General features: G+C 42.1%; 1 protein-coding gene across 2 annotated transcripts in view; it reads left to right on the top strand.

The window, feature by feature from the left end:
- Nucleotides 1-19,823, top strand: part of cercam (cerebral endothelial cell adhesion molecule) — a 100,037-nt gene that overhangs the window by 64,605 nt on the left and 15,609 nt on the right. For both annotated transcript variants that reach the window (XM_073052809.1, XM_073052808.1), the window contains exons 10-11: nucleotides 10,253-10,380; nucleotides 15,695-15,898. In XM_073052809.1, the coding sequence (XP_072908910.1) occupies nucleotides 10,253-10,380; nucleotides 15,695-15,898 (332 nt within the window). The remainder of the gene's footprint in view (nucleotides 1-10,252; nucleotides 10,381-15,694; nucleotides 15,899-19,823) is intronic.

Below are 19,823 nucleotides of genomic sequence, written 5' to 3'. Positions count from 1 at the left end.
ACCTTTCATTCTTTATCAGCTTGTGTTGGGTCACTGGGTTCTGGCACTTTCTCAGTGGCTAATTAACTCCGTAAGTCAGTTTCAGTCCCTTATTTATTTTGCTTCAGTAGCTAGCAGTGTCAGCATTGGTCTCAATGTCAGGGGTATAGTTCTGTATTCTATACTGCAGTAATTCAACCAAATAGAATTTGCAAACACGAGGAAATCTGCAGATGCAGATCTGTTCTCAGGATGAGGCTTTTCATTCCAGGACGAAGGAGTTGTCTTCCTTTTTTAAACAAAGGGGCTTCCCTTCTTCCACCATCAACTCTGCTCTCAAACGCATCTCTCCCATTTCCTGCACATCTGCCCTCACCCCATCCACCCGCCACCCCACTCGGGATAGGGTTTCCCTTGTCCTCACCTACCACCCCACCAGCCTCCAGGTCTAATGTATAATTCTCCTTAACTTCCGCCACCTCCAATGGGATCCCACTACCAAGCACATCTTTCCCTCCCCCCCCCTTCTGCTTTCCGCAGGGATCGCTCCCTATGCGACTCCCTTGTCCACTCGTCCCCCCCACCCCTTCCCACTGATCTCCCTCCTGGCACTTATCCTTGTAAACGGAACAAGTGCTACACCTGCCCTTACACTTCCTCCCTCACCACCATTCAGGGCCCCAGACAGTCCTTCCAGGTGAGGCGACACTTCACCTGTGAGTCGGCTGGTGTGGTATACTGCGTCTGATGCTCCCGGTGTGGCCTTCTATATATTGGTGAGACCCGACGCAGACGGGGAGACCATTTCGCTGAACACCTACGCTCCGTCCGCCAGAGAAAGCAGGATCTCCCAGTGGCCACACATTTTAATTCCACGTCCCATTCCCATTCTGATATGTCTATCCATGGCCTCCTCTACTGTCAAGATGAAGCCAAACTCAGGTTGGAGGAACAACACCTTATATACCGGCTGGGTAGCCTCCAACCTGATGGCATGAATATTGATTTCTCTAATTTCCGTTAATGCCCCTCCTCCCCTTCTTACCCCATCCCTGACATATTTAGTTGTTTTTTTTCCTCTCTCTCTGCCCATCACTCTGCCTGTTCTCCATCTCCCTCTGGTGCTTCCCTCTCCCCTTTCTTTCTCCTGAGACCTCCTGTCCCATGATCCTTTCCCTTCTCTAGCTCTGTATCACTTTCGCCAATCACCTTTCTGGCTCTCAGCTTCATCCCACCCCCTCCGGTCTTCTCCTATCATTTTGCATTTCCCCCTCCCCCCACTACTTTCAAATCTCTTACTATCTTTCCTTTCGGTTAGTTCTGACGAAGGGTCTCGGCCTGAAACGTCGACAGCGCTTCTCCTTACAGATGCTGCCTGGCCTGCTGTGTTCCACCAGCATTTTGTGTCTGTTGTGCTTTATTTTTGTTTTTAACTCTGCTGGATGTTACAATTAACTCCAGTCATGTATTAAGCTAGATATTGCCTCAATTGATTGGATGTCTGTCGTATCTGACCTCAACAGTTAAATTTGTGCAGTTCTTTTATTGTGAAGAAGATGTGAACTACACAAAGAAACCATTGCAGCAGAGTTTTTAAAGTGGATAAGCTTGTTTCACTGGGGCAATTCCACTCTTTCAATCACAGAAGTCTGGGTCCAGTGGTATGAATAGTCGTCACAACTGGGATCTTCCTTGGTTGCAGTGGACAATCATGACTTCTTCTGTGGCTTTTTATGCCCTTCTCTTGTCACAAAGTACTGCAGAACCGGCTTCCTAGCCACTGGATCTCACTGTTGATCTTGTCTGTCCAGTCTGCCGGAACTGACTTTGCATGTAGTCAGTTGCCTTAACTTCAATTAGTCATTCCCAGGTCACTGGATAAAGATGAGGTGAAGGAATCTTGGCAGATGTGTGGGGCATTGCCTCATGGAGTATTTGGGGAAAATAGCACAAATGCCTCTTAAGGAGAAGCCAAGCAAGTAATTGAGCAGGAGAGATATAGGATGGATGTGAAGAGGATGATAACTATTGAGGGACAAAGATGAGGCGATCATTTTTCTCTCCAAGGGTATGACTGCTTGGCATACTCTCCTACCAGAGGGAGTTAAAGCGAAGTCTTAAAGACAGAGATAACCAAATGTTGCAATGTAACTGGGATGGATGGGTGTGCAGAGTCGAGATTGCAGTCATGATCTTACTAAATGGTGTAGCAGGCCCAAGGAACTAAGTGCCCTACTCCTGATTTCAATGTTCACGTACAGAAAGATATGTTATTGGGTCAGATACAGTGGAAGGTTCAAGTAGATCATAAACACAGACACAAAACGACAAACCCAAATGGATTGGTTCAATCTATTTCCAAAACATCTCCCAGTTCTGCCCCGCCCTGCAGTCCTCATCCATGCCTCCATTACCATCAAACTTGAGTATTCATCCTTGGCTACCCTCCCATCTTGCATTGTTCATAAATTAGAGATCTTGTAAATATTATGCAGAAAATAAAAATTGCTGAAAAAATGTTCAGCAGTTCAGGGGTCATATCCGGAGAGAGCAACAAAATAAATGCTGGAGGTCAATGAATTTTCTAAACGTCTATTGAAATATCATCAACCTGGAACATTAGCTGTGGCTTTCTCTCCGTGGATGCTGTCTGACTGCTGATTATTTTGCTTCCTTATCTCCTTATGTGGATCAGTGTAACTCTGATGAAGCACATTGGGATTCATCACTGTCTTAAGGCAGCAACTAAATGTGTTATTTTAATAATTTAATAAGCCAAAAGAATTGGTGCAGTTTGCCCTGAACTTTCTTCCCTTAGCTGAGGCCATAGAATCTGTGTCAATTTAATGGGTAAAAGTATTTGTGAGATATGGACCTGTGTGTGGCACTGGAGTCATTTTGGCAAAAGAAAATTCCTAATCTGGGTGTGTGTTACATTGTATGTTCTCAGCATGCCTGGGCTTCCAAGCTCACTTGTTCTGTACCTTTCCGGCTAAGACAAAAGAATTCTTCCAATGCTACCTGAAGTGAGATCTCTGCTTTCTTGTTGAAGTCTATTGGGAAAGGTATTCAAGTGTTATTGTTATGCTAATAAGTCAAAGGTTGACCCAATATTTATCTAAACTCTGGCTCTCCAACTTTGACTAAGTTTTGTTTGATGGACTATAGAAGCAAAGAGAAGTGAAATCATCTATCCCTCACAGAAGAGTTCAAAGTAAATTTATTATCAAAGTGTATATATATATAATGGGTGTGTGTGGTTCCATACACCACCCTGAGATTCATTTTCTTGCAGGCATTCACAGTAGAACAAATAAATACAATAAAATCAATGAAAAACGACGCCAAAGACTGACAAACAACCAATGTGCAAAAGAAGACAAACTGCAAATATATAAAAAATAATACCAATACTACTACTAGTACTAATAATAAAAATAAATAAGGACACATATTAAATGGCCATTAGAAGTAAACATATTCCTAATACATAACTATTATCAAGAAACGGAACTTGAGACTGTCAGCATATACGGATAAACTTCATCAACAGTTTATAGCCCAATATCCCTTTATGCATGTAAATGCACAATGAGTAACAGATCAAGGTAGAGTAAAAATAAAAAAATAACTTATTGCCTATAGACATAAAGTAGCAGGAAAGAAGGCAACCTAAAGACCACAACAATGGTATTCAAGAAAATGTCACCCCCCCCCAAGTGCTGATGGAAATAGAATTACTTCAACAACTGCTCCACAAATAGACGGTACTAGCAACAACACAGATGTAGAGCCTCCACAATATGCTGATGACAAAGCTGAGTTTACAGATCAAATTACCCTAACACTTAACCCCACACTAACAGAATACATGGGCAGTGACCCAACAAAAAGCCCCTGCATGCCAAAACAAAAAACATTATCGGAGTCTGCAAAAATTGTTAATACTCTCAATAATATTAAATTACCACAATATTTAGGAAAGCTTGAATCATTTGGAGAACTGCACACAGTAATGTACTCATTAATGGAAACCCAAAACTGAGTAATGAAATGAGAACACCAAAATGGCAAAAGCGATTAAGAAGCAAAATTGAAACCTTAAGGGTCAAAATAGCCCGCCTAATGGTGTATAAAATGGATAACCTAAGCAAGAAGGTTAAGAGAAAAGCTAAGGAAATAAAACATCCACACAAGATATGATCAACCTAACAAGGTTTACAAGGATGATTCTGGGAATGAAGAGCTTAATTGTACTGACTGGAATTTAGAAGAATGCATGGGGATCTTATTGAAACCTACCAAATGTTGAAAGGACTAGATAGGGTGGATGTAGAGAGGATGATTCCTATGGTGGTGGTATCCAGAACTAGAGGGCACAGCCTCAAAATTGAGGGGTGACCCTTTGGAACAGAGGTAAGGAAGAGCTTTTTTAGGCAGAGTGTAGTGAATCTGTGGAATGCTCTGCCATGGACTGCGGTGGAGTCCAAGCCCATGTGTATATTTAAGGTGGAAGTTGATTGTTTCCTGATCGGTCAGGGCATCAAAGGACATGGCGAGAAGGCAGGTGTATGGGGTTGAGTGGGATCCGGGATCAACCATGATGAAATGGTGTAGCAGACTCGATGGGATGAATGTCTTATGGTCTAAAAGCGCTATAGAATTTATTGATACACTAAAACGAAAGCTTGGAGCATAGAAAACCAGACTAAATGAAGAAAACAGAATTATCAGATCATGGATAAAGATAGATCTGGTCCTTGGGTTGAGGCTCTAAACTGGAAAAAGGCCAAATTTGAAGAAATGAGAAAGGATCTAAAAAGCATAGATTGGGACAGGTTGTTCTCTGGCAAGGATGTTGTTGGTAAGTGGGAGGCCTTCAAAAGAGAAATTTTAAGAGTGCAGAGTTGGTATGTTCCTGTCTGGATTAAAGGCAAAGTGAATAAGAATAAGGAACCTTGTTTCTCGAGGGATATTGGAACTCTGATAAAGAAGAAGAGAGAGATGTATGACATGTATAGGAAACAGGGAGCAAATAAGGTACTTGAGGAGTATAAAAAGTGCAAAAAATACTTAAGAAAGAAATCAGGAGGGCTAAAAGAAGACATGAGGTAGCTTTGGCAGTCAAGGTGAAGGATAATCCAGAGAGTCTCTACAGGTATATTAAGAGCAAAAGGATAATAAGGGATAAAATTGGTCCTCTTGAAGATCAGAGTGGTCGGCTATGTATGGAATCAAAAGAAATGGGGGAGATCTTAAGTGGGTTTTTTCTGTCTGTATTTACTAAGGAAACTGGCATGAAGTCAATGGAAATGAGGCAAATAAGTAGTGAGGTCATGGAACCTATACAGATTGAAGAGGAGGAGGTGTTTGCCATCTTGAGGCAAATCAGAGCAGATAAATCCCCAGGACCTGACAAGGTATTCCCTCAGACCTTGAAGGAGATTAGTGTTGAAATTGCAGGGGTCCTGGCAGATATATTTAAAATGTCGATATCTATGGGTGAAGTGCCGGAGGATTGAAGGATAGCTCATGTTGTTCTGTTGTTTAAAAAAGGCTCAAAAAGTAATCCGGGAAATTATAGGTAGGTAAGTTTGATGTCTGTAGTAAGTAAATTATTGGAAGGAGTACTAAGAGATAGGATCTACAAGTATTCGGATGGACAGGGACTTATTAGGGAGAGTCAACACGGCTTTGTGCATGGTAGGTCATGTTTAACAAATCTATTAAAGCTCTTCGAGGAGGTTACCAGGAAAGTGAATGAAGGGAAGGCAGTGGATGTTGTCTACATGGACTTCAGTAAGACCTTTGGCTAGTCCCACATGGGAGGTTAGTTAGGAAGATTCAGTCGCTAGGTATACATGGTGAGGTAGTAAATTGGATTAGACATTGGCTCAATGGGAGAAGTCAGAGAATGGTAGTGGAGGATTGCTTCTCTGAGTGGAGGCCTGTGACTAGTGGTGTCCCACAGGGATCAGTGCTGGGTCCATTGTTATTTGTCATCTATATCAATGATCTGGATGATAATGTGGTAAATTGGATCAGCAAATTTGCTGAAGATACAAAGATTGGAGGTGTAGTGGACAGCGAGGAAGGTTTTCAAAGCTTGCAGAGGGATCTGGACCAGCTGGAAAAATGGGTTGAAAAATGGCAGATGGAGTTTAATACAGACAAGTGTGAGGTATTGCACTTTGGAAGGACAAACCAAGGTAGAACATACAAGGTAAATGGTAGGACACTGAGGAGTGCAGTAGAATAGAGGGATCTGGGAATACAGATACAAAATTCCCTAAACGTGGCATCACAGGTAGATAGATAGATAGATAGATACTTTATTCATCCCCATGGGGAAATTCAACTTTTTTTCCAATGTCCCATACACTTGTTGTAGCAAAACTAATAACATACAATACTTAACTCAGTAAAAATATGATATGCATCTAAATCACTATCTCAAAAAGCATTAATAATAGCTTTTAAAAAGTTCTTAAGTGCTGGCGGTTGAATTGTAAAGCCTAATGGCATTGGGGAGTATTGACCTCTTCATCCTGTCTGAGGAGCATTGCATCGATAGTAACCTGTCGCTGAAACTGCTTCTCTGTCTCTGGATGGTGCTATGTAGAGGATGTTCAGAGTTTTCCATAATTGACCGTAGCCTACTCAGCGCCCTTCGCTCAGCTACCGATGTTAAACTCTCCAGTACTTTGCCCACGACAGAGCCCGCCTTCCTTACCAGCTTATTAAGACGTGAGGCGTCCCTCTTCTTAATGCTTCCTCCCCAACACGCCACCACAAAGAAGAGGGCGCTCTCCACAACTGACCTATAGAACATCTTCAGCATCTCACTACAGACATTGAATGACGCCAACCTTCTTCGGAAGTACAGTCGACTCTGTGCCTTCCTGCACAAGGCATCTGTGTTGGCAGTCCAGTCTAGCTTCTCGTCTAACTGTACTCCCAGATACTTGTAGGTCTTAACCTGCTCCACACATTCTCCATTAATGATCACTGGCTCCATATGAGGCCTAGATCTCCTAAAGTCCACCACCATCTCCTTGGTCTTGGTAATATTGAGACGCAGGTAGTTTGAGTTGCACCATATCACAAAGTCCTGTATCAGTTTCCTATACTCCTCCTCCTGTCCATTCCTGACACACCCCACTATGGCCGTGTCATCAGCGAACTTCTGCACATGGCAGGACTCCGAGTTATATTGGAAGTCTGATGTGTACAGGGTGAACAGGACCGGAGAGAGTACGGTTCCCTGCGGCGCTCCTGTGCTGCTGACCACCGTGTCAGACCTACAGTCTCCCAACCGCACATACTGAGGTCTATCTGTCATAGGACATATCTGTCATATCGTAGATAGGACAGTAAAGAGAGCTTTTGGTACATTGGCCTTTATAAATCAAACTATTGAGTATAACAGTTGGAATGTTACGGTGAGGTTGTATAAGGCATTGGTGAGGCCGAATTTGGGGTATTGTGTACAGTTTTGGTCACCGAATTACAGGAAAGATATTAATAAGGTTGAAAGAGTGCAGAGAAGGTTTACAAGGATGTTGCCGGGACTTGAGAAACTGAGTTACAGAGAAAGGTTGAATAGTTTAGGACTTTATTCCCTGGAGTGTAGAAGAATGAGGGGAGACTTGATAGAGGTATATAAAATTATGATGGGTATAGATAGAGTGAATGCAAGCAGGTTTTTTCCACTGAGGCTAGGGGAGAAAAAAAAACCAGAGGACATGGGTTAAGGGTGAAGGGGGAAAAGTTTAAAGGGAACATTAGGGGAGGCTTCTTAATGCAGAGAGTGGTGGGAGTGGAATGAGCTGCCAGATGAAGTGGTAAATGCGGGCTCACCTTTAACATTTAAGAAAAACTTGGACAGGTACATGGATGAGAAGTGTATGGAGGGATATGGGCCAGGTGCAGGTCAGTGGGACTAGGCAGAAAAATGGTTCGGCACAGCCAAGAAGGGCCAAAAGGCCTGTTTCTGTGCTGTAATGTTCTATGGTCTAAGAATGATGAAAAGATTTAGACAGGACTTTGAAGCTAAAATTGACACACCAAGATGCTGCCAACCCTAGCATAAAATTTCCAACAAACACAGAGATGATGAACTTTTGGTCTAATATCTGGTCAAACAGGACAATGAACAATCAAGAAGCAAACTGGGTAACGGAGGACAAATAAGACACACACAATTGAAGACATGTAAATACCTGGTTACAATCGATATACTAAATAAAGACAGTTATAAAAAATACCTACAACTGGAAAAGCACTGCAGTAATTATTGGTATCAATAATATTTATACCATCTGGGATATAAGTATCTGGGATATCAACAAGCAAATATTCATAATTATTGGTATAAAAAATTTACTTGCCTTCATCCAGACCTATTAATACATATCAACAATTTTCTTAAAATCTTGAAAGAGTGCCCAAATTTTTGACAGAAGGCAAAGCATATCTCTTCTCTCAAGGAGAAATCACAAATATCATCCTATTACTTGTTTCTGAATTATTTATAAAATTGTAACATCATGCATCACCACTCACTTGGATAACCACAATATGCTTGCAGAAGAGCAGAATGGGTGCCTTAAAGGCTGCAAAAGGATGTAAAGAACAACTGATAATAGAGTCTGTAATTCTAAATGAAGCCCAGTGGAAAAGAAAAAAATCATTCATATTGATACATTGACCACCAAAAAGCATTTGATTCTATCCCACACTCATGGTTAATAAAAAGTTCTTAATGCCCAATGCCTGTGAAATTCCTACGTCAGATGAAGCTTCAGCATGCTGTAATCACCCTATCTATTAACAAACAAAAAGAACAACTACCATTATCAAAATAAACTGAGGCATTTTCCAGGGTGATTCTCTAGGTCTGCTAAGGTTTTGTCTAGCTTTAAACCTGCCCTCTAATTTACTGAGTTGCATGAAAATAGGGTATTAAATCAGCAACAGCCAAATGAATTATACCTTCACATCTTCTATACATGGGCGACAAATTGAAATTATGCACTCCTTCATCAGTAAAGCTAAAATTATTAATTCAAATAGTTGAACTATTTTCAAAAGATATAAGCATGAACTTTGAACTAGATGAGTGCAGAACTTTAAACATAAAGAGAGGCGCAATAGAGCTAGTAGAATATAAAACAGAGCAGCAGGATACAATACAACGCATGGATGAATATGAAACATATAAGTATCTGGGATATCAACAAGCAGAGAAAATAGATCATAGTACAATATAGGGAAAACTTTTGACAATTTAGTTCAAAGTTTAAGAAAATTTACCAAAGTTCTATAGTAAAAATTGACAAATACAATAAGCTCTTTCGCTATACTCACATTAACGTATTCTTTTGGCATAATATGTTGGTCCAAAACGGATCTGGAAAATTTACCAAGAAAGATAAGAACTGAAATGATAAATTTTAGAAAACATTATGTATGCTCGAACACACTTAGATTAACACTACCTAGCATAGAGGGAAGAAAAAGAATAACAGACAGTCAGATAAAACTTCTAAGGATATATCAGGGATAAATAGGATTCAGCACTCCATGCAAACATATGCAATTCTAATAAGAAGTACTAAACTTAAAATGAAAACACGACCCTGAAAAATGAAGAAATTATCAGTGCAGAAGAAAAAGTTAACCAATGGAACAGCGTGACCTTCCATGGAAAACATCCCTGTGATCTGAGCAGACCAAGGAAGTGTCGAATGCCTGGCTCTCTTCCCAGAAATGGGAAGTAAAATAAGTAATAGTGCGGATATTAGTTGTAGAGTTCTTGAAAGTGAGTCGGTAGACTGTGAAATCAGTTCGGTGTTACGGGGAATGAACTTACCCTTTCTGGTTCAGGAGCCTGATGGTCGAAGGCAGGAACTGTTACTGAACCTGGTGGTGTGGGACCTGAGGCCTTTGAGTCTCCTTCCCGATGTCAGCCTGGATGGTCAGGGTGTACCTTGACGAAGGATGCTCCTTTTGGATGTGCTCAATGGTAACAAGGCCTTTTCCTGCGATGAACTGGGCTGTATCCAACACTTCTTGTAGGCTCTTCCATAGCTGGGCATCGGTGTTTCCATACCACGCCGTGATGTAACACCTCCGAGAGAACATGAGAATAAAGATCGACTTCAAAAAACTGTCCAAGTAAACAATAGATGCAAAGTGAAGCGTGGGTAGAAATGTTGTAACAGAGGGGTTTTGGGTCAGCTGAAACAATTACACTTCAATGTGCTTTCAGGTGGTGGATCGAAAGCTGAAGAAAGTAGTGGTGTTTGAAGATGATGTGAGGTTTGACGGCCACTTCAAGAGGAAGCTGTTGAGATTGCTGAATGAAATTGAGGATGTCGATATGGAATGGGACCTTATGTAAGTGCACATGAAACTTGTATTTTAAATGTTTGAGGCTGGTGATCCTGTTTTGACCTAAATGCACTGGAGCCTTGCTGGTTTCTGCCTGCTCCTGCCCCATGGAGTTGTGTCTGCTTAGCTCGACTTTCTTTTATACCCCCCCCCCCCCCCCAACCTGGTTAAGTCCCTTCCTACCTACATCTGTCACACTTCACACTCTTTTGATCTTTTCAATGACTTGAAGTTCCCTGGCCCCAGTCGTCTAATTTTCACTATCCAGTCCCTATACACTTACAACCCCATCAGGAGAGCCTTAAAGCTCTCTATTTCTTTCCAGTCAACAGACCCAACTCTCCTCCGTCTGGCAGAACTGATCCTTAACCTCATTAATTTCTCCTTTGGCTCCTCCCACTTCAAAATAAAAGTGTAGCCATGGGCACTCGCATGGGTCCCAGCTATGCTTGCCCTTTCATCGGCTATGTGGAACAGTCCATGCTCCAAGCCTACAGTGCCTATAAAAAGAATTCACCCCCCCCGTAAGTTTTCACGTTTTATTGTTTTATAACATTTAATCACAGTGTATTTCATTTGGCTTTTTTGACACTGATCAACAGAAAGCAATTCTTTCATGTTAAAGTGAAAACAGATCCCTACAAAGTGATTTAAATTAATTACAAATATAAAACATAAAATAATTGATTGTATAAGGATTCACCCTCTTCAAGTCAGTATTTAGTAGATGCACCTTTGGCAGCAATTACAGCCTGGAGTCTGTGTGGATAGGTCTCTATCAGCTTTGCACCATGGGCACTGCAGTTTTTCCCCATTCTTTACAAAACTACTCAAGCTCTGTCAGATTGCATGGGGATCGTGAGTGAACAGCCCTTTTCAAGTCCAGCCACAAATTCTCAATTGGATTGAGGTCTGGACTCTGACTTGGCCACTCCAGGACATGTTAAGCCATTCCATTTTTAAGCCATTCCAGTGTAGCTTTGGCTTTATGCTTATAGTCATTGTTTTGCCGGAAAACAAATTTTTTCCCAAGTTGCAGTTCTCTTGCAGATTGCATCAGGTTTTCCTCCAAGATTTCCCTGTATTCAGCTGCATTCATTTTACCCTCCACCTTCACAAGCCACCACCATGCTTCACAGTAGGGGTGGTGTATTTTTGATGATGTGCAGTGTTTGGCGTACAAACATAGCGTTTAGTCTGATGGCCAAAAAGCTCAATTTTGTTTTTCATCAGACCATAGAACCTTATCCCAGCTGACTTCAGAGTCTCCTATGTGTCTTCTAGCAAACTGGAGGAGATTACATATGAGTTCTTTTCAACAGTGGCTTTCTCTTTGCCACTCTCTGATAAAGCTGTGACTGGTGAAATACCCGGGCAACAGTTGTATGTGCAATCTCTCTCATCTCAGCCACTGAGGCTTGTAACTCCCCCAGAGTTGTCAGAGGTCTCTTGGTGGACTTCCTCACTATCCCCCTCTCGCACAGTCTCTCAGCTTTTGAGGATGCCAGCTCTATGCAGATTTACAGCTGTTCCCTATTCTTTCTATTTCTTGATGATTGACTTCACTGTACTCCAAGGGACATTCAGTGACTCGAAAAGGCTTTTCAGTAGCCTTTTTGCAGAGTTGCTCAGAGAGTTCATTTGTCTTCATGGTGTAGTTTTTGCTAGGATACTGACTCACCAGCAGTTGGACAATCCAGATACAGGTGTATTTTCACTCAGTCAGTTGAAACGCCTCAACTGCACATAGTGATCTCCATTTAACTAATTATGTGACATCTAAAACCAATTGACTGCACCAGTGATGATCTGGTGTGTCATATTAAGGGGGGGGGGGAGGTGGTGAATACTTACACAATCAATTATTTTGTGTTTTATATTTGTAATTAATTTAGATCTGTTACCACTTTGACATGAAAGTCTTTTTTCAGTTAATCAATGTCAAAAAGCCAAATTAACTCCACTGTGATTAAATGTTGTAAAACAATAAAACATGAAGATTTCTAGGACGGGTGAATGCTTTCTTTAGGCACTGTACACCAACATTGCTCCCCAGCTCTTCCTAAGCTACATCAATGATTGCATTGCTGCTGCTTCCTGTTGAGCTCTCTGCTTCATTAACCTTGCCTCCAACTTCCACCCTGCCCTTAAATTTACTTGGTCCATTGCCAACATCTCTCTCCCCTTTCTCGATGTCTGGAGACAGTCTACCTACTGATATCTTTTACTGACCCTCTCAGCTAACTGGACTATACCTCTTCCTGCCCTGTGGCTTGTAAAAATGCCATCCTCTTCTATCAGTTCCTCCACCTCCGCCACATCTCCTTTCAGGATGATGCTTTTCATTCCATAACAACTGAGATCTCCTCCTTCAAAGAAAAGGGCATCACTTGTTTCACCACCAACGTTGCCTTCACCCATACCTCTTCCATTTCGCGTATGCCTGCCCTCATCCCATCCTCCTGCTGCTACACCAGGGATAGGGTTCCTCTTGTTTTTACCACCGCCCCACAAACCTCCATGTCCAGCACATAATTCTCCATAACTTCTGCCATCTCCCATGAGATCCCACCACCAAGCACATCTCCCTCCCCCACTTTCCACTTTCTGCAGGGATCGCTCCCTACGTGACTGCCTTGTCCTCTCATCCCTCCCCACTCATCTCCCTCCTGATACTTACCCTTGCAAGCGGAACAAGTGCCACACCTGCCCCTACGCCTCCTCCCTCACTACCATTCAGGGCCCCAAACAGTCCTTCCATGTGAGGTGACACTTCACCGCTGAGTCTGTTGGGATCATCTACTGTAGCCAGTACGGCCAGTGTAGCCTCATATATATTGGTGAGACCCAGTGAAGATTGGGAGACTGCTTTGTCGAGGACCTCCGCTTCAACTGCCACAAAAAGTGGGATTTTCTGGTGGTCATCTATTTCAATTCTACTTCCCATTCCCATTCCGACACGTCAGACCATGGCCTCCTCTACTGCCACGATGAGCCCACACTCAGTTTGAACATTGATTTCTCGAATTTCCAGTAATTGCCCTCCTCTACCTCTCCTTCACCATTTCCCATTCCTGTTTCCCACTTTCATTTTATCTCCTTGCCCATCCCCTCCCTCTGTGCTCCCCCCCTTCCCTTTATTCCATGGGCTTTTGCCCTCTCCTATCAGATTCGCCCTTCTCCTGCCCTTTATCTCTTTCACAGAACCATAGAGCACTACAGCACAGAAACAGGCCTTTTGGCCCTTCTTGGCTGTGCCAAACCATTTTTCTGCCTTGTCCCACTGACCTGCACCTGGGCCATATCCCTCCATACACCTCTCATCCATGTACCTGTCTAAGTTTTTCTTAAATGTCAAAAGTGAGCCCGCATTTACCACTTCATCTGGCAGCTCATTCCACACTCCCACCACTCTCTATGTGAAGAAGCCTCCCCTAATGTTCCCTTTAAACTTTTCCCCCTTCACCCTTAACTCATGTCCTCTGGTTTTTTTTCTCCTCGAGCCTCAGTGGAAAAAGCCTGCTTGCATTCACTCTATCTATACCCATCATAATTTCATATACCTCTATGAAATCTCCCCTCATTCTTCTACACTCCAGGGAATAAAGTCCTAACCTATTCAACCTTTCTCTGTAACTCAGTTTCTCAAGTCCCGGCAACATCCTTGTAAACCTTCTCTGCACTCTTTCAACCTTATTAATATCCTTCCTGTAATTCGGTGACCAAAACTGCACACAATACTCCAAATTCGGCCTCACCAATGTCTTATACAACCTCATCATAATGTTCCAACTGTTACATTCAATAGTTTGATTTATAAAGGCCAATGTACCAAAAGCTCTCTTTACGACCCTATCTACCTGTGACGCCACTTTTAGGGAATTTTGTATCTGTATTCCCAGATCCCTCTGTTCTACTGCACTCCTCAGTGTCCTACCATTTACCTTGTATGTTCTACCTTGGTTTGTCCTTCCAAAGTGCTCACCTCACACTTGTCTGCATTAAACTCCATCTGCCATTTTTTAGCCCATTTTTCCAGCTGGTCCAAATCCCTCTGCAAGCTTTGAAAACCTTCCTCACTGTCCACTACACCTCCAATCTTTGTATCATCAGCTCATTTGCGAATCCAATCAATCCTTTTACCAATCAATTTCCCAGCTCTTTACTCCCCCTTTCCCCCCTCCCAGTTTCACCTAGCATCTGTCACTTCATGCTTCTTCCTCCCTTCCCCCCACCTTATTCTGCCATCTCTCCTTCCTTTCCAGTCTAGATGAAGAGTGAACATGGACTGCTTACTCTTTTCCATAGATGCTGCCTGGCCAGCTGAGTTCCTCCAGCATTTTGTGTGTGTTAAGCAGGAGAAGATTCTATATCTCTGCTCAGTGTACCATGTGTGAGGTGAAAATGCAAAAGGCAGCAAGGCATCTCAGTCAATCCCAATCCAGTCGTCCTTCAGCTGCTCCAGTGAACAGATGCTTTCAGTAGGTTTCACTGAGATTAGAAGCAATTGATCAGCTTTCATTTCTATAGCACCGTTAATGCAATAACATTTTCCAAGAGACTCTACAAGGATTCCTTTAAGTAAAACTAACATTAAGCAATTTAAGAAAACGTTAGGTCTGATCACAGCTCAGAAATGAGTCCTTCAGCTCACCATGTACATACCAAACCTTTTCCCCATCTACATTAATCCTTCAGTGCTCTATGTGTATCTTTCTAAATGTCTCTTTTATAGTGTGCCTTGATGAGAGTGGTCTGAAGATGGAAAATTTAGAGGTTGGACCGAAATGGCTTCAGGAATGGATGGTGAAAAATCAGAGATATGTATGGGACATGAAATGGAGTGACATTGGCAATTTTTTCTGTCCCAACTACATCCAGAAAATATTAGTGCCTTTAGTGCACTCAGTAATTAACAGGCTCATCTCTTCCATCCCAGCACAGACTATGGGCATTTTTTCTGTGCTGCCCAGGGCCGTGGTGGTTTAAACAGTCCAGTGATTAGTGAAACACTATTACAGAACTGGTGACTTGGGTTCAATGCTGCTGCTGTCTGTAAGGAGTTTGCTTGTTCTCCCTGTGACTCCCACATTACAATGATGTATAGGCTGAGGAGGTTCACTGGTCACATTGGTGTAATTGGGCAACATGGGCTTTTTGGACCAAAAGCTTCTGCTACCATGCTATATCTCTAAAAAAATGTATACATATCCGCCATCTGAAACTTTTAAGTTGAGATATTTTTTTTAAAGTGGGTGTTTGAAAACAGCCAAATATTAAGTTTGAGATGAAATCAAATGCAACTTATTTCACTTTTCAGCTACCTCGGTCGTAAATTGGTCAATCCCAGTCAGGAGGAGGCTGTGCTGAATGTCCATAACTTGGTGGTGGTGGAATATTCATACTGGACGCTGGCATATGTCATTTCACAGCAGGGTGCTGAGAAACTGGTTAACTCTCAGCCGTTTAATAAGATGCTGCCTGTGGACGAATTCCTTCCTATCATGTACGACAAGCATATAAAGTGAGTCCTTCTTAATTAATTAGGAAAAATTATGACTGTGCTGTTGTAAGAGTGCTTGGTATTATTATTGTCACATGTTCTAAGATACGGCAAAAAGGTTGTCTTGCATACTGTCATTACAGATCAAATCATTACACTAGTATTGATCGAGAACAGAGTAAAACAATAACAATGCAAAATAAAGTGTAGAAGCTACTGAAAAAGTTCAGTAAATCACCAATGCAAGAGATTCTGCTGATGCTGGAAATCTAGAGTAACACACATAAAACGCTGGAGGAACTTAGCAGGCCAGGCAGAACCTATGGAAAGGAATAAATAGCTGACATTATGGGCCAAGACTTTTAATCGAATCTTGGCCTGAAATATTGCCTGTTTATCCTCTCCGTAGATGCTGCCTGAATTGCTGAGTTCCTCCAGCATTCTGTATGTGTGTCTGTGTGTGTTGCTCTGATAGTGTAAGATCATAATAAGGTGGATTGTAGGGCAAATACTCCATCGTGTCATACAAGAGGTCCATTCAAGAGTCTGAATTCAGTCAGATAGAAGCTCTCCTTGAGTCTGATTGGTACGTGCTTTCAGGCATTTTTATTTTCTGCCCGAGGGGAGAGAGGTGCCTGACTATTAGTAATTTGTTGATGAAACAATGTGCAGGACTTTGAGGTTGAAATGTGAAGGGAAAAAACATTAGGCTAAGGAACAGTGATTGGGTAATGTACCGGAGCTAAGTCTTTCAAGGCTTTATTCACAGACATGCAGTGTTCTGCACATTCTTGTGTATTCAAAGGTCTATCTTTGATGTTCTCTGTCTGAATTGAATGAACACCAATTGATCTAATTAACAGGAAACACTATGAGATTGGTTTAAAAGATTTTATATTGGAAAAAGGAATGAATGAGTGTTTTAAGGCCTCAAGTAAGTGTATGTTAAGATTGTGCTTTGAGGAATCTCAGTTTCAACAACATGCCTGGGAAGGGGGAAGAAAGGAGAAATGTTACCTCTCAAGCATTTGTGAATCTATGTAGAAGGTATACAGACACTCTTTAGGGGAGTTTTGGGCCCTGTATCTAAGGAAGGATGTGCAGGCATTGGAGAGGGTCCAGAGGAGGTTTATTAAAATTATCCAGGAGGACAAAAGGATTAACATGTGAGGAGTGTACGAGTGATGAGGGGGATTTTCTTCAGCCAGAAAGTGGTAAATCTGTGGAATTCATTGCCACAAACATCTGTGGAAGCCAAGTCACTGGGTATATTTAAAGCAGAGGTTAATAGGTTTTTGATTAGTAAGGGTGTCAAATGGAAGGCAAGAGAATGGGATTAGGAGGGGTAATAAATCAGCTATGATTGAATGGTGAGGCAGACGATCAACTGAATGGCCAAATTTTGCTATACAGTATATCTTATCATCTTATTACAGCCTCTGTGACTTGTGACCTAATAGAAATCAGAGTGAAGAATACACTTTCATGCATAATGGATCGCTAAATCTGTGACATTCTAGTGAAAGTTCAACATACCGCAGGCATTTTAGTTTTGTTTGCTTTAAATCACACCACGCTATATTCACTAAATGAATACAGAACTGAAGGCAGAGATTGTCTTGCGCTGTTGTGAGGAGAAACAGCATGTGTATCTTTTCCTGCAAAGTTTGCCCAATATTGATTCATGGAGATTTCCACTTTTAAAGTCTTCCCCTTGTGAAATGATTGTACCGCACTGCATTCTCTGAATGTGTTCCTGTTTACGTCAACTTGCCAAGACTTGGTCACGGGGTTATTCATGGTTCATCCTCAAAACACCTCACCTGTCATCACACTTAGGCCAGTAATACTAGAGCTGTCTGAGGAAATGAGAGCAAAACATGCTTTTGTCTTGAACATCACTGCTAAACATAGCTCTCTGGCACTGGTGGTGCATTTATAAATAATCCCTCTCTGTTGCTCTTGGAGGGTCTGCAGTGTACTGTAATATAAGAGGCTGACTGCTGAGGACTTTTACTGAAAATTACTTTACCTGCTGGCTGTCTAGGAAGCAGCATTACATCCAGCACTTGTTTCAGTTCATTTTATGCCAAGTGCTGGTTATACAATTGGCAGGGGAAGAGCTGTACTCTTTTACATGGGCAAGCATTCAGTTAGATAGATTCATGAGATAGCATTCAGTTGCATTAAATTGCATTAAAGCTGGCAATTGTATTTGAATGAAGCCAATTTAATCTACCATTTGTTTGTGAAAAGTCAGCTAATGCCCTGTTGTAAATATGCTGCTTGTGATGAATCAGTATCAAGGGTTAATCCCTAGTGGCAATGTGCAGTTTACTGTGCATCTAACCAACTAAATTCTAACAGTTTACCTAATGCAGTCACATGCTGAGGAAGTGAAGTGGGAAGTTTGTTTTGTCCTCAATCCTTCCAGCCCCAAACCTAAGAGGACCTGATGTTGCTGCTAAAGTAGACATTGCAAAATGTTCCATTTCCATCCCTGGTTTTCTTCAGTAAAAAACTAAACCTGCTTGGTGAAATGGCCATGGATCTGCTCTCAATGTGGCAGATGATTGTCCAGCATCAGCACCTTTCAGTGTTTTACCTTGATGAGCTAATGCTGTAGATGTTTAAAGCAGTAAAGCCTAATCATTGTTCATCGTTAATGATCTCTGGGCTATATTGCAGATTGGATTCTGGTTGTCAGTTTTATCTGCTGCTTGGAGTCAGTGTTATATGTTTCTAAAGGATGAGATCTGACATCCAGGCACATCATGATGGACTTGGGGGCCTTTCCTTCATCCTTCCTTCCTTCCTTCCTTCCTACCCACCTACCTACCCACCTACCCACCTACCTACCCACCTACCCACCCACCCACCTACCCACCTACCTACCTACCCACCTACCCACCTACCTACCCACCTACCCACCCACCCACCTACCTACCCACCTACAATACCTACCTACCCACCTACCCACCCACCCACCCACCTACCTACCCACCTACCTACCCACCCACCCACCCGCCTACCCACCCACCCACCTACCTAATTCAGAAATACAGCACAGTAACAGGTCCTTCCGGCCCAACGAGCCCACGCCACCCAATTACACCCATGTGACCAATTGACCTACCAGTCCATACATCTTTGGGATGTGGGAGAAAACTGGAGCACCTGGCGGAAACCCACGCGGTCATGGGGATAACGTACAAACTCCTTACAGACAGCGGCCGGATTATCAGTATCCTGCCAAAGGGTCTCGGCCCGAAACGTCGACTGTACTTCTTTCCATAGATGCTGCCTGGCCTGCTGAGCTCCTCCAGCATTTTGTGTGTGTGGCTTGGATTTCCAGCATCTGCACATTTTCTCTTGTTTGTTATCAGAATCAGGTTTAATATTACTGGCATATCTTGTGAAATCTATTAATTTTTTTTGTAATTTATTTTTTTATTGAAGTTCATCATCAAGCAAACATTTCCATAAGATGTGTTTCAGACATTGTACATATATATCATATAGTTGAAATTTGTTAATTTTACGGCAGCAGTACAATGAAATACAAGTATAAATATAGAGAAAAAACTGAATTACAGTATATATATATATAGCTATTAAATAGTTAAAATAAGTAGTACTGAAGAAAAACAGATATAAAAAATTAGTGAGTTAGTTTTCATGGGTTCAATGTCCATTTAAGAATCAGATGGCAGAGGGGAAGAAGCTGTTCCTGAATCGCTGAGTGTGTGCCTTCAGGCTTCTGTACCTCCTTCCCGATGGTAACAATGAGAAGAGGGCATGTCCTAGGTGATGGGGGTCTTTAATGATGACCACTTCTTGAAGGTGCCTTGGGAGGCGAGTGCCCTGATGGACCTGACTAATTTACAAGTTTCTGCAAGCTGCAGCAGTGTTACTCTGACCACTACGCTACTGTTCCATCCCTACC

Source organism: Hemitrygon akajei, chromosome 7 (genome assembly GCF_048418815.1).
Source record: "Hemitrygon akajei chromosome 7, sHemAka1.3, whole genome shotgun sequence".
NCBI lineage: Eukaryota > Metazoa > Chordata > Chondrichthyes > Myliobatiformes > Dasyatidae > Hemitrygon > Hemitrygon akajei.
This window is presented reverse-complemented; position numbering and strand designations above follow the sequence as displayed.